This window comes from Phaseolus vulgaris, chromosome 1 (genome assembly GCF_051622355.1).
Source record: "Phaseolus vulgaris cultivar YP4 chromosome 1, ASM5162235v1, whole genome shotgun sequence".
Taxonomy (NCBI): domain Eukaryota; kingdom Viridiplantae; phylum Streptophyta; class Magnoliopsida; order Fabales; family Fabaceae; genus Phaseolus; species Phaseolus vulgaris.
The window spans coordinates 35,618,193-35,630,464 of NC_143498.1; the positions used below are offsets into that span (position 1 = coordinate 35,618,193).

The 12,272-nt window shown below is 31.9% G+C and overlaps 2 protein-coding genes across 5 annotated transcripts; both read left to right on the plus strand.

Moving 5' to 3' along the window:
- Positions 1–281: 281 nt before the first annotated feature.
- On the plus strand, positions 282–5,413 carry LOC137813869 (guanosine-3',5'-bis (diphosphate) 3'-pyrophosphohydrolase, putative (DUF2215)). Of its 4 annotated transcripts, none has more exons than XM_068616333.2 (10): positions 282–471; positions 632–845; positions 1,275–1,432; positions 1,552–1,697; positions 1,812–1,874; positions 1,972–2,064; positions 2,699–2,863; positions 3,538–3,629; positions 4,130–4,299; positions 4,787–5,413. In XM_068616333.2, the coding sequence occupies exons 1-10, from the start codon at positions 366–368 to the stop codon at positions 5,101–5,103; spliced, it is 1,524 nt and encodes a 507-aa protein (XP_068472434.2). In that variant the 5' UTR covers positions 282–365; the 3' UTR covers positions 5,104–5,413. The 4 variants fall into 4 exon arrangements, 1 of the variants encoding a protein (XP_068472434.2); XR_016520656.1 differs by having other exon boundaries at positions 291–471; positions 2,699–2,874; XR_016520657.1 differs by having other exon boundaries at positions 291–471; positions 2,699–2,874; positions 4,144–4,299.
- Positions 5,414–6,727: 1,314 nt separating this feature from the next.
- LOC137813870 (Ribosomal protein L25/Gln-tRNA synthetase, anti-codon-binding domain-containing protein) lies at positions 6,728–9,639 on the plus strand. Its single transcript, XM_068616334.1, has 3 exons — positions 6,728–7,302; positions 7,380–7,509; positions 8,995–9,639. Exons 1-3 carry the CDS (start codon positions 6,877–6,879, stop codon positions 9,216–9,218), a joined length of 780 nt encoding a protein of 259 aa, XP_068472435.1. The 5' UTR covers positions 6,728–6,876; the 3' UTR covers positions 9,219–9,639.
- Positions 9,640–12,272: the final 2,633 nt, after the last annotated feature.

Sequence of the window (12,272 nt, forward strand, 5' to 3'; positions counted from 1 at the left end):
TCTTTACTTATTTAATAATAAAAACTCACATATTCACAATATTTAATAAAAATTAAAAAGTGTTTTATATTTATACCAACAGTTTAATAATTTTTTTTATCTCTTTATTTCTATTAAAAAATATAATTTTTATCTTTTTTATTATTTAGTTTATTTGTTATGTTTTTTATAAAAAATATGAATTTAAATATTAAACATAATATATATATATAAATATTATAAATAATAATAAAAAAAATGCAAAACACGTTACTAGTATATATAAACAAATCAAAGCATGTCTTGTGACTAACAACAACGGAAATAATAATCGAATAAGAGCGCGGTGTGGAGAGTCTCGCTTCAGAGGCTCCCAATCAATTTCAATGGGATCGTTCTTCTCTTCTTCTCTCTTCCTTCTTCTCCTCTTTTTCTTCTCCTTCTTCTCTTCTTCACTCTCCAATCCCCTTAATAACCCTCTCACTCTCAAAGGTCAGAATCACTCTCTCTCTCTCTAACACCATTTTCATAACACATTGATAATTCCTAGGGTTTCTTCTGCCCCTTTTAAATTCCACTGATAAACCTTAGTTTTCTGAATTCTTTGCTTGATTTTCCAAATGCATGTTCTTACTGCTGGTCATTACTGCAGGTCTGGATCTTGAAAAGCCGAATTTGGAAGTTTCGCCTTCCGTCTTTTCGGTTTCTCAAGGTGGTAAAGAAGCTTTTCGATGCGAGCGTGTTCGAGTTTCCGGCATCTCGAGACTGAAACTGGGGAGCTTTGCTAATTCGTTTCTTGTTAGTTTGGTTCCATCCGCTTCGATTCCGGAGAAGTTGCATGGCAAAATTGAAGTTTGTTTTCACAGGTATAAACAAAATTAGAGTAGTTTTCTTTATTTATTTTCTGCTTGATTGCACTTTTGATCTCTACTTTGTCAATTTTGCGAATTTCGTCCCTTCATTTGATTCTGCCACTTTAATTTGCTACACAATATCTTTGACATGACATGACAGTGTAAACGAGTGTGTCATGTGTCAAGGTTTCTTTAATTATTGGATGTTTAGTTAATGGGTGAATCACAATTGTATATTTAGAATGCTTGGAGGGTTAAATTTACAAACAAAATGGGGAGACGAAATTCATGAAATCGAGAATTGGGGGAGGAGAATGCAATTATACCTTGTTTTTTTTGTTGTCACTGTAGCTACTTTCACGTTTGGCATGCACACTCTCGCTATTATTGTTTTAACTAATTTATCAAGGTTCTCATTTCTAATTTACTAACTATGTTCAGGAATAATGCACTTGAGTGGTGTCAATGCGAGAAAGATGAGTGGAGGAGTGTAAAGAAAGGGGTCTGGAATGCTGTTATGTCACCTTTTGAAACTAGATATGTTGATGTGAAGATCAATGGAGAAATATTGGATTCTGTTACGGTTGCTCTTCAAGAAGGTTAGTTTGTTCCATCTTAAAAACTTGGGCAGGTGGGGATGGGGGATTGTTCTTTTGTTGTCTCTTATTTTTGTTATACTTTTGGTGGTAATTTTTGTATTTTGGAAAATATGTTGCAGATTTTCAGCAATGGCGCCTCGTTTTTCTTGCAGTGGGATTGATACTGCTGTTGTCAGCTCCAATTGTTAGCAATTGGGTTCTGTTTTATTATAGCACTTCGATGGCCATAGGGATCTTTCTTGTCATTATAATCCTTCTTTTTCAGGTATGTGATAATATAAATACTCTCATATCACACATGGATTCCATTTTGGTTATTGCTTCCAAATTTTCCTCAATTGTTTGACATGTTTTTAACTAATTTCTTATTATAATGTAGGGCATGAAATTAATGCCGACTGGAAGAAAAAATTTCTTTTACCTTACCATATATGGATCAGTGGTGAGTTTGATTTAATTTCTGGCCATTGTTCACTTGCAGATTTTCATGTTTCATGGCAAGATTATTGGTCTTGACATTATTACCTCTGTTGTTTCAGGTTGGAGCTGGATCATTCCTTTTGCACCAATTCTCCTTGATCTTAAATTCTATTTTTCAGAGTCTTGGGATGAGTGAAGAGATGTACAATCCAGTAAGAATGCCAGTCCATTTCTACTTTATATAATCGGTGCATTAGACAACATCTTGAATGGCTAACCACTATTTAGTTGTCTGTATTTCTGATCCTTTTTGTTAGATTTTTCTTCACACCTTCACATATAATGAATCATTCTTTTAAATTGTTCAAGACTTTGTTTCTGATATTTAAATATGTTGTTCTATCTTTTTTGTCCATTTAGAATAACTTTTGTTACATATTATTTATTTGTCTTTGGGTTAGCTAAAAAAGTTTTTGGTCTATAGAAAATAGCTGCTAAAGAGGTGGAAATGACCTTGTCTTTTCCAGTATAATAATTTAGTTTTCTGGGACTATGTCATCATTTTTATATGTCCTTGTTGATCTGTTCACCAAACATCAATGGTTAATCCCTGATCTATGGTTACTCACTTACACTTACCTACCCCTTTGCACACTCTCTCGTCCCCTTTCTTTCTGTGGTCCCTTTGGTTAATGCTGCATAATTTTTAATGATTTCTGGAATGCTGGCCAGCTTTTATTGTCTGTTGGACATATATTATCAACTGTTGGCCATCTTTTTAATGATTGCCTGTTTATCAGACATCTTCAATTTTCTTGTGAACTAATTTTCCTTGATGCTTTTCAGGTTGCTATTTTTGTGATACTGGGAATCATCCTATCTGGAGCTGCTTTAGGCTACTGGATTGTTAGGAAATTTGTTATTTCAAAAGAAGATGGTAGTGTGGATGCTGGGGTTGCTCAGTTTGTTAAATGGGCAATGCGCATCATTGGAACCACTCTCATTTTACTGGTTTGCATCAAGTATTCTAATTTTTGCTTCTAATCTTTGAAAATATATTTTAAAGGAGTTATATTATAGTTTGGTATACTTTTAAATTACAACGTAAATTAAGCTTAACAAATCAATAAGATATACAATATTTGGCTTTTGGACTAATTTTATATGTTCATTCAGGTAGAATACAATAAAAATTACAAAATATTGTAAGTACAAAAGATAATATAATAAAAAAATTGAATATATAATATAAACAGAAAAACGGTCTGTTTCTTTTGCTTTAAAAGTAAAGGAAATATAGTAGTGAATGAGTATTTTGACAACCGAAAATAGTGAAAACAAGTTACACACAGAGATAGTACAGTTATAATTATTTTAAAATTTCTGCAATGATAAGTTTTAAAATAAAAGTAGTGTACACTATAGATTGTTAAATTGTGATATTGGCATATTGTGGAAACAATGCCACTGCTTGGACCTGATTTGCATACTAAATTCTGTTGAATCCATGATGTGATGACTTCAGTTTGTGATGAGATAGATATATTTATTTGTGTTGAAATTTAACTTATTGTTAATTAAAACCCTCACGTAGTGATATCTTACCATTTTGGTCTGCCAGTGCCACATACTCTTAAGGATAATGTTCATTTCCCTATTTATTCTGATTTTCATTTCTCTTTCAGAGCTCTCTTGATCTTCTTCTAGCAATTGGAGCTTTGATCTCTTGTGGAATTGTTTGCAAACTTTTTTCTGCCACAAAATGGCTTCATGGATGGTCAGTATGACTTCTCTTTCTGCTTTATTTTATTTTTTTGGTCTAGAATAATGTCTGCCGGACATGTTGGCCATATTTGCATGTTTTCATTCACCTTTCACTTTTAAAGCAAGGGCAGTTTTTGGCATGTTCTGCTTTTGATTGGTCATGGTAGTTTTGTCCAAGGATTGGAGGATTTTCTCAATGCTGAGCATTTGTTAATAAGGCATTTTGAATGTTTTCATGCATTTTTATATTTTTCTTTTGAAGAATCTAAAAAAATTGAATCATATTGTAGGAAATAGTCACTGATTGGAAGGTTGAACACTGTAGAGGTCTTAGGTTCAAGCTTCATAACTGTCTATGGAAACAAAAAAACGGAATAAAGAGAAAGTGGGATCTACTAACATATGCTGGACTTATTTTACTTGTATCTTTTTCCTGTCATTGCCTGTCATAGATAACAAGTTCAAAGCTTTCAAGCTTTTCACTTCTATGTATGCCTTTACGATTTCATGTAGGTATGAAACTTCAGGAAATGATGACTATTCCCTGCAATGGGTGAAAGGAACACGAAGTCGTGCAGAATTCCTTAGCAAGTCAACCCCTAAAGGAAAACATTGGAGCAGCCCTAAAAGAAAAGTGTGGAATAGCCCTAAAAGATCTGCATGGACCGACTCTCCTGTGAGAGGTATTGTTTCATGTTCCAATCTTCTTATATGTATGATTGCTACATGTTGCCAATTTTCTTCTGAATGTTGTTTTCTACTTCTGAATATTTTGGAAATTTCTTCCACTTAGTTGTTTTGTGAATACCTGATGATATCCTATGCTGGAAATTTCCCTTTTCTTTTCCACATTCAGTTATTTATTTTTTGGCATGAATTAAACAAATGCCACAAAATCAGTCAGTGCTGGATTTTTTATTTTTTATTTTCAGCTCTGAATTATGTTTTCAAATTGGCCCGCAGTCTATATTCCAAAAGGATGAACGTACTTTGCTTGCTTATCTTTTTTATGAAATATTTTTTGGTACAATTTTTATTATGAACTTTGGTACAATATTTGTATTAGTCAGATATAACACTATTGTTCAAACAACTGAAGTTTCTGGTTAAATATTTTGGTTACAACAAAAATGCTGTGAATATGTTATTTGATTCATTTGTCTGTTGCAGGCGTTGTAACACCATCTCGTGGGATTTCATCACAATCTTCTGGGACTGATATGGGACGGGATTATTATTCAACCTTCCACAAGACCCAAAACAGAAAGAAGTTCACAAAGCAAGAGTGGGATGAGTTCACAAGAGAATCCACTAAGCAGGCTCTAGCAGAATGGGCTGCTTCTCCAGAATTTACTGATTGGATTGTTGAGCATGCAGACCGGATAAAAGTCCTTCCAAGTGAGAGCTCAGACGAGACAATGGGAAGTGAATCGGATTCAGCAGATGTAGGAAGTGGAAGTGGATTTAGGATTTTTAATTGGCAATGACTGGAGAATATATTATAATGTACTAATCAGCAGAAATAGTGAGTTAGGGAGCAATGGGAATACTGATCTAGGTAGGAATTTAGGATCGTTTGCTGACCAATGCAACGATACGCTGTAGATAGTTTTTTAGTTTGCCTGCATTTTTCAAACCGCAAAGCCTGGGCAATCTTGCTAAATTTACTGTCATTGCTTAATTTTTTGCCATTATTTTATTGTTTTTTCTAATTGTTGTAGTAGAGTGTAATGTTTGTTACACTTCATCTTTATTAATTGCTTCTATTAAGTGTCTCCCTATAAAATTGTTGACATATATGTTTGTGTTGAAGGTTGTTGAGCCTCCCTTAATTGGTAGCAAGAGTAGTTTGCTTTAGCATTAGCATTGACATTGTTTGAGGGTTTTAGAGGTGATTCGGTGGTGGAAATGAAAATGTCTGAATATTTTAATCATAGTAACTTTTGAAGAGAAATTCATCCATATTTCTCCTCTTCAAAACAAAATCAAATTCAACTAATAAACAAATTCTTATTTTATAAAGAAATTAAATCTATAATTAACTAAATTGTATTGGTAAATGAGTTCTTGGACAGTTTTAAAACTTTTAATACACTGCTATTGATGTTGTATAATGCTTACCAATTGTTTTCACTAATTCTATTTTACATCAAAACTATATACTTGGAATATTTATAAGAAAACTGAGTTAAGGGGCAGTGAAAATATATTTAAGTTATCAATTACACATTAAATTTATGTAAATTTATATAGTATAAGAAAAATATATTTTAAGGAATGTGGAATGCAAGATTAAAAATATGAAAACAAATTAAAAGCACATAATTGATTTACAGAAATTATGTTTAAAACTAAAAGATGAAAAATAAAAATAATTATAATGCATTGTTATCTACAAAAAAGTAAATAACAAGTTTAATTTTTGAATTTGAAGTTGTGCATTCATATATTGATGCATGGTGAAGATTTGTATGAATACAAAGCTAAATGTACTTTTAAAAAAATAATTTTACTAAGACATTCAACACAAGTATTTTATAACATGAACCATTATTTTTTAAAATTTAACACATTTTTTTATTAAATTATAACACTATAAGAGAAAATAAAATATTGATTTTTTTTTAGAAATTATAAGATTATACATTTTTATTTAAAAATATAATTTATATGCATATTTTAAAAAAATAAAATTCTTTACCCATCTCCCCCCATAGAAAGTGACTATAGAGGTTATGGAATGGAAGGAAATAAAGCTTGATCTGCAAAAAAAGGGAGAGCATCAGAGATTAGATTTTGTAGGAAAAGTGAATAAACAGATGAGTAAGGGAAATTCGAAAATGTTAGTTTAGAATAAATTTTTGATAACTTTTAATAAAAAAATGGTAGATGAACTATTTGACAGGTTCTCAAAATATCAATTATTTTTCTAAAAAAAACATTAACTACTAAAACTTTCATGTTGGAGATTAAATCTTACATGATTCAAATTTAAGGTGCTAATTTTCAGTTTCTGAGAATAATTTTAAAAACAAAAATAACCTTATGCTAATCCTGCAAGTAACCTAATCCATCATTTTTTTTCTTTTGGGAGTGAAAAGAGCTAGTATTAGATTTGAGATCACATGTATGTCACGTGAAGGACTCCATTTGGTTCAGGTGCTAGCCAGCAAGTGAATCACCGAGAAAGGGTCCGCAGCCACTTCGCACCCAACACAAAACAAACCCCTTCTAAACCCTTTATTCCTTCACTCCAAACAATGTATCTACACCGCCACATCCTCACTAGACTCTCCCCGCACCGCCGCCACTTCTCCCAATCCGCGGCCGCTGCCATCCTTCACCCGCCGGAGCCGGAGCCGGAGCCGCTCACGTATCTCGACGGCTTTCCTCGCCCGGATCCCAAGCACGATGAGACGATCCTCGCTGTTCCCCGCGCGGACTCTGGCAAGAACATTTCCGCCAAGGAGCGACGCGTCGGGCGCGTGCCGAGCATCATCTTCGAGCAAGAGGACGGCCAGCACGGCGGTAACAAACGCCTCATCTCCGTTCGCACTGACCAGATCAGAAAACTCGTCAACCACCTCGGCCGGTCCTTCTTCCTCTCCCGCCTCTTTCACCTCGAAGTCCGCACACAGTTAGATTCTGATGACGTCGTTGAGAGCGTTCGCGTCTTGCCTCGCAGTGTACCATCTCTCTCTTTAGTTGTATTATATTCATCGTTTTGATTATGGTTTGTATTGAACATTTGAGAATTTCGCAGATTCATTTGAAAGCTGGCACAGATAGCCCGTTGAATGTGACCTTTATAAGGGCTCCGTCGCACGCCTTGTTGAAAGTTGATGTTCCTCTTGTCTTCAGAGGAGACGATATATCGCCTGGACTCAAGAAAGGTTCGCTGCTCTGCACTTTAATTTTCTTACAAAGTAAGGTCTGAGCGGATAATTTTTTCTATAGTAGTAATTAAAAAGGTAAAATTAATTTAGATTCTCCTGTTAGTTAAACTCACCTTATGTACAGTTTTTTTCATCATCTCGTGACCTACATAAGTTGATTTTATCTTAAATGAAAAGTTCAATTTATTTTATCTTACTTTGTTTTCTATAACTGTTTATGGAGAACTTTACCAAAATATGGAGAACTTTATGATTTTCACATGCAGTTTGACATCTCTTAATCATTTGTATCAACTTTTTTGTTGTATGTGTAAATTATTCTGCTTGAACTGTCTATCATGTATCATAACTTTTTTAGGCTAGGAGAGAATTTTCTGGTTAACGTTTCATAGGATATTGTAAACCTAATTATCATCACCAAACTCTATCAATTTGGCTAGGAAAATCTACTGGGTTGGATAGGTAGTAGGCTTCATGCTAAGTGGTGACTGTGATAGACTTTTTTTTGTTAGAATTTTGAGTTCTGATGTCTGTTCATGTGGCATGTATACCAAAGTGTGGCTAAGTGCTGTGGAGCATGGAAGATCTTTTTGCTGATGATAGTTGGTATTGGTAGATAAATAGGTCTTCAGGCTGAGTTGTATTATGGTCAAGTGTACACGAGGCTCCTACAATGGTAAGGTTGGAGTGGAGAGGCTGCTTTTGTAATTGAAACCAATAAACCGATGACTACTAGGTCATTAGGTATCAAGTAACCTTACTTTTATTGATGTACTGCTCTTTATGAAGAATAGTCTCCTATTAACAAGCCAGTTTTTGAAGCTTATCCTTTATAATGTCTGTATTGGGTGAAATGGATGCTTTTGTAATTTTATTCTTTTTAGTGTGTGCTGTTTTAATCTGATTGATAGTTTCTTATGGTAATGATGATATGGGCATTTGGTATTTTAACATATGTATTTTTTTATAGTCCAAATGATCTTGAACACCGGTTCTCTTTTTTTATCTTGAATTCAACTGGAGCAAATTTATGAGTACAACTACTACTAGACATGCCAATTATGCGTCTATTTTTTTGTTCTTTCTGTTCTTGTTCTCCTTTATTATAATTCAATTGACTTGTTTTCTTAATAATGACCTGTTAATTATCTGGTATTCCTAAAGTAAAACTGATCTGCTGTTACTGCCTTGTAAGTTGTAGTCAACTGTTGTGTACTTGTATAAATGTTTACTCACTCACTCAGTTTAAGAACAATTTGGTTCCTCCGGGCAGTTATAATTTATGAGTAGAACATCAGTTCTGTCAAATGATTCAAATGTAAGATTAGATGATGCAACTTGAATGGTTCTTAATTCATTATTCAACATTTTTTGCTCTTTGCTTGACACCTACTTCTGAAAACATTTTGTTTAGTTTGTTGTTGTGTTGTGTTTATAATGTTTTACTTTGTTGAGTTATTAATCATTTCACAAATTTGGCAGGTGCTTCTTTGAATACCATCAAAAGGACTGTTAAGTTCTTGTGCCCTGCCGACATTATTCCCCCATATATTGACGTGGATTTAAGTGAGTTGGATGTGGGTCAGAAGGTGGTAATTGGCGATCTCAAAGTTCACCCTGCTTTAAAGTTTCTTCAGTCAGAAGAGGAAGCTGTTTGTAAAATTATGGGCCAAAGAGTTTCTGAAATACAAAAGAAATCTAAGTAACTGCTTTTTGCATATGAGGTTATCGCTGGTGCACTGAAGCATTTTATAGCTAGCATGTCTCATTCAATGTCTTTTTATTGGTTGATTCTTGGCAGCAGTGAGGGACACGGTTGTAGAATTCCAACGATAGCCTTTTGTTAGCTTCCTTTTCTTTCAGTTCCTCACACTTTAAATCTGTTTCTGCCATTTCTTTTGGCAAATATGAAATACGTAGGGGATGAGAATAGGAAGTTAATGCGTTGCGTTTATGTATGCAATATCAATTAGTTTTTTTTTGAGTTATTGAGTGCAAGCAGAGAGGTTTACTACCACTGATGTCCTCATGTCCTTAATAAATACTCAACAAGGCCTGGCTAGAACTCCAATTTGACTTTTAAGACATCTGACAGGTAATTTATAAATTTATTTACATTTAGTTAAAGTTTGCCACAATATTAGTTTTATTTTTCATCCATGTTCTAAAAATTGTGATTCTATATTAATAGTTCCTAATTAGAATTCAATAGCTGCAAAGTGTCTTATATTTAACAAAATCAGTTGTAAATGCGCACTCAAAGGTTGTCTTTCTTGTGAAAGTAGTCTTCTATGGTAACTCTAGTTGGTGCAAAAATCTGTAGATGTCTAGCCTAAATATTAATGTCACTACAGGTGAAGCAAGATGAGCCTGATAGTGGTCCGTATACCCTTTATTGTTCATTAGAAAAGAAACAAGAAAAGCTGAAAAAAGCTAATCTCGCGAGAACGATTTGCTTATGACATCAGCTTTTAGGTGAACCACAATATAAGCTAGAGGGGATTCAAAGGTTCCCTGTGGTTCATCGTTGTTGGGTACAAGTTTTGATAGAAATGCTGTCTAGAAATTGCCCTTTGTTGTAGTGCTAGAGGTAGATATGCCAATCCTTCCAAGATCAGGGATGCTAGCGTGTCTGGTGTGGGGTGCATTGTGGGAGGGCCACTTAAGAGGAACCAAATCTCTTTTGGGTAAAAAAAGTAAAAAGTGTATTTTTGACAACAAATAAGTTATCTCTAATTTATTTAATTATTAGGTCAATTATTTTTTATTTAAATTGAATTCTTTGGTAAACGAGTTTGTTTTTTCTTCTACCAACTTGTTCATTCTTTTATAGTGTGCTTTGATAGAAAACTTTAAGAAAGTAATTCATTTTATTGTGAATTTGAAATGCTTAACAGAGTATGTTATTTAGATATTTTTTTTTAGAAATAAATTTAAATTCTAAAATTTGATGAGAGTAATTGAATTATTTAAAATTAGAGAATTTTAAATTTTATTTGGAAAGGAAGAATTTAAAATTCTTCATATTTTCAAATTTACATGTATTTATTCATTAACTTAATTTTAATTGGGGTCTAAGGGATTTGATTAAGACTTGAGACATTGTTACAATGATAATTTTTCGGAATATATGGTACGATTTTTTTTATTGACGTTGATATGAGTTGTTTTTTTATTAAATTATTAAGATTATTATTGTGTTGTAAAGTATTCTTATTTCTTATTCGATATTATGTAGAGTTTTTTTTTTAATATTTTGAATAATGTGGGATAGGTTATTATTTAGTAATATTTTTTATCATTAGCAATGTTATTATTTGTCAGTAGTTGATTTGAATTCTATTTCTAGTGTCGATTAATCTACCAGTAATTAGAATTGCTGTTGGCAATGAAAACTAGAAATTTTTTCAGCTGATATAAGTTGATAAGTCAGCAAAAAAGAAAAAAACTAACAATGCTGTTGTGAAAATAGTTTAGATCAATATCGATGTAAATAATTGTGATCAATATTAACTGATTTTAATAAAAACAAAAGTTTAGGAATAATTATTTTTTTAACAAGTTTTGATATATGGACTAAAAAAATCTTTAATATTAATAATTTAATATTTAAATAAATTTTAACATTTAGTGATTATTGAAATACTTTATTTAAATGAAAAAATTAAAATTTAATAAATTTAAATTATCTTATATAAAAAATGTAATTTAAATATAATGTATCTAAATTTCTGTGTGTAATTGGGATACTTTTTTCTTTTAATATTTTCAATATTTTAAAACCAACCTTACGGACAATGTATAACATTTTACGATTAAGTGATAGCTAAAGAATAAGGACAATGTGATCAGAACAAACAATTCTTTAAACATAAATGTATGAATACTTATTTCATAGCTAAAATATTATACTTCTAAAATGCCTATTCCGTAATCAAAATATTATACTTTTTCAAATGCCTATTTCTTAACTAAAATATAGTGTATTTCAACCATAAGTCAAAATATCATACTTATCATATTATACTTCCGTGATGCCTATTTTGTAACAAGATATTATGCTCCTTTAATGTCTATTTTGTAACAAAATTTTTATACTTTTAGAATGCCTATTCGCAGTACATTCAGAAATGATTACAGAAGATGATGTGTTGTGAACTATTTTGGAGATGATTTTTTTCATAACTATTTTGTAAAATCAAATTTCATGCTTTCGAAATTATTTCGTTGTACATTAATAAATGGTTCCTGAAAAAGGAAGTTGGAGCAGTTTACGTATCTATTCCTGCTCAAAATTTATTAATTAAAATATCATATTTTTGGAATGTAACCTAAGAAACAATGAAAGATATTTCGTACACATTTTATCTTTCATATATAAAAGGAATCTGTTTAAAATTAGTTTTTAATATAGTTTTGATAATTTTTTTCTTAATTTAATATTTTATTTCAATGTTAATTACTTTGCTTGATTGTATTGAAATAAATGTTAGTTTTAGAAGAGGATTCCAATAGAGTTTAAAATTATGTTTAGGATTTTTGCAAATAATTGCAGCTTAGAGGCTAATAAGTGGTTCTTTAATGGTTTGATAAAGAGGTTCAAAAAGCATTTTAAAAAATGTTTGATGATGGTCAAGAGGGTAATTGCACATATAATATAAATAAACAATGAATAATTTATTTTTATACCGGTTCATCTTTAATATGGATTATGTCTATTCTCTAATGCCAACAATGAAAGGATTTTACTAAACAATAAA

What these genes read in the sequence shown, in the direction of transcription:
- LOC137813869 (XM_068616333.2), top strand. Translation starts at nt 366, where the DNA reads ATGGGATCGTTCTTCTCTTCTTCTCTCTTCCTTCTTCTCCTCTTTTTC. An exon ending in GAACCACTCTCATTTTACTG is followed by an intron (nt 2,864 to 3,537) that starts GTTTGCATCAAG and finishes TTTCTCTTTCAG; the next exon opens with AGCTCTCTTGATCTTCTTCT. An exon ending in GACCGACTCTCCTGTGAGAG is followed by an intron (nt 4,300 to 4,786) that starts GTATTGTTTCAT and finishes TGTCTGTTGCAG; the next exon opens with GCGTTGTAACACCATCTCGT.
- LOC137813870 (XM_068616334.1), top strand. Translation starts at nt 6,877, where the DNA reads ATGTATCTACACCGCCACATCCTCACTAGACTCTCCCCGCACCGCCGC. An exon ending in TTCGCGTCTTGCCTCGCAGT is followed by an intron (nt 7,303 to 7,379) that starts GTACCATCTCTC and finishes AGAATTTCGCAG; the next exon opens with ATTCATTTGAAAGCTGGCAC. An exon ending in ATCGCCTGGACTCAAGAAAG is followed by an intron (nt 7,510 to 8,994) that starts GTTCGCTGCTCT and finishes CAAATTTGGCAG; the next exon opens with GTGCTTCTTTGAATACCATC.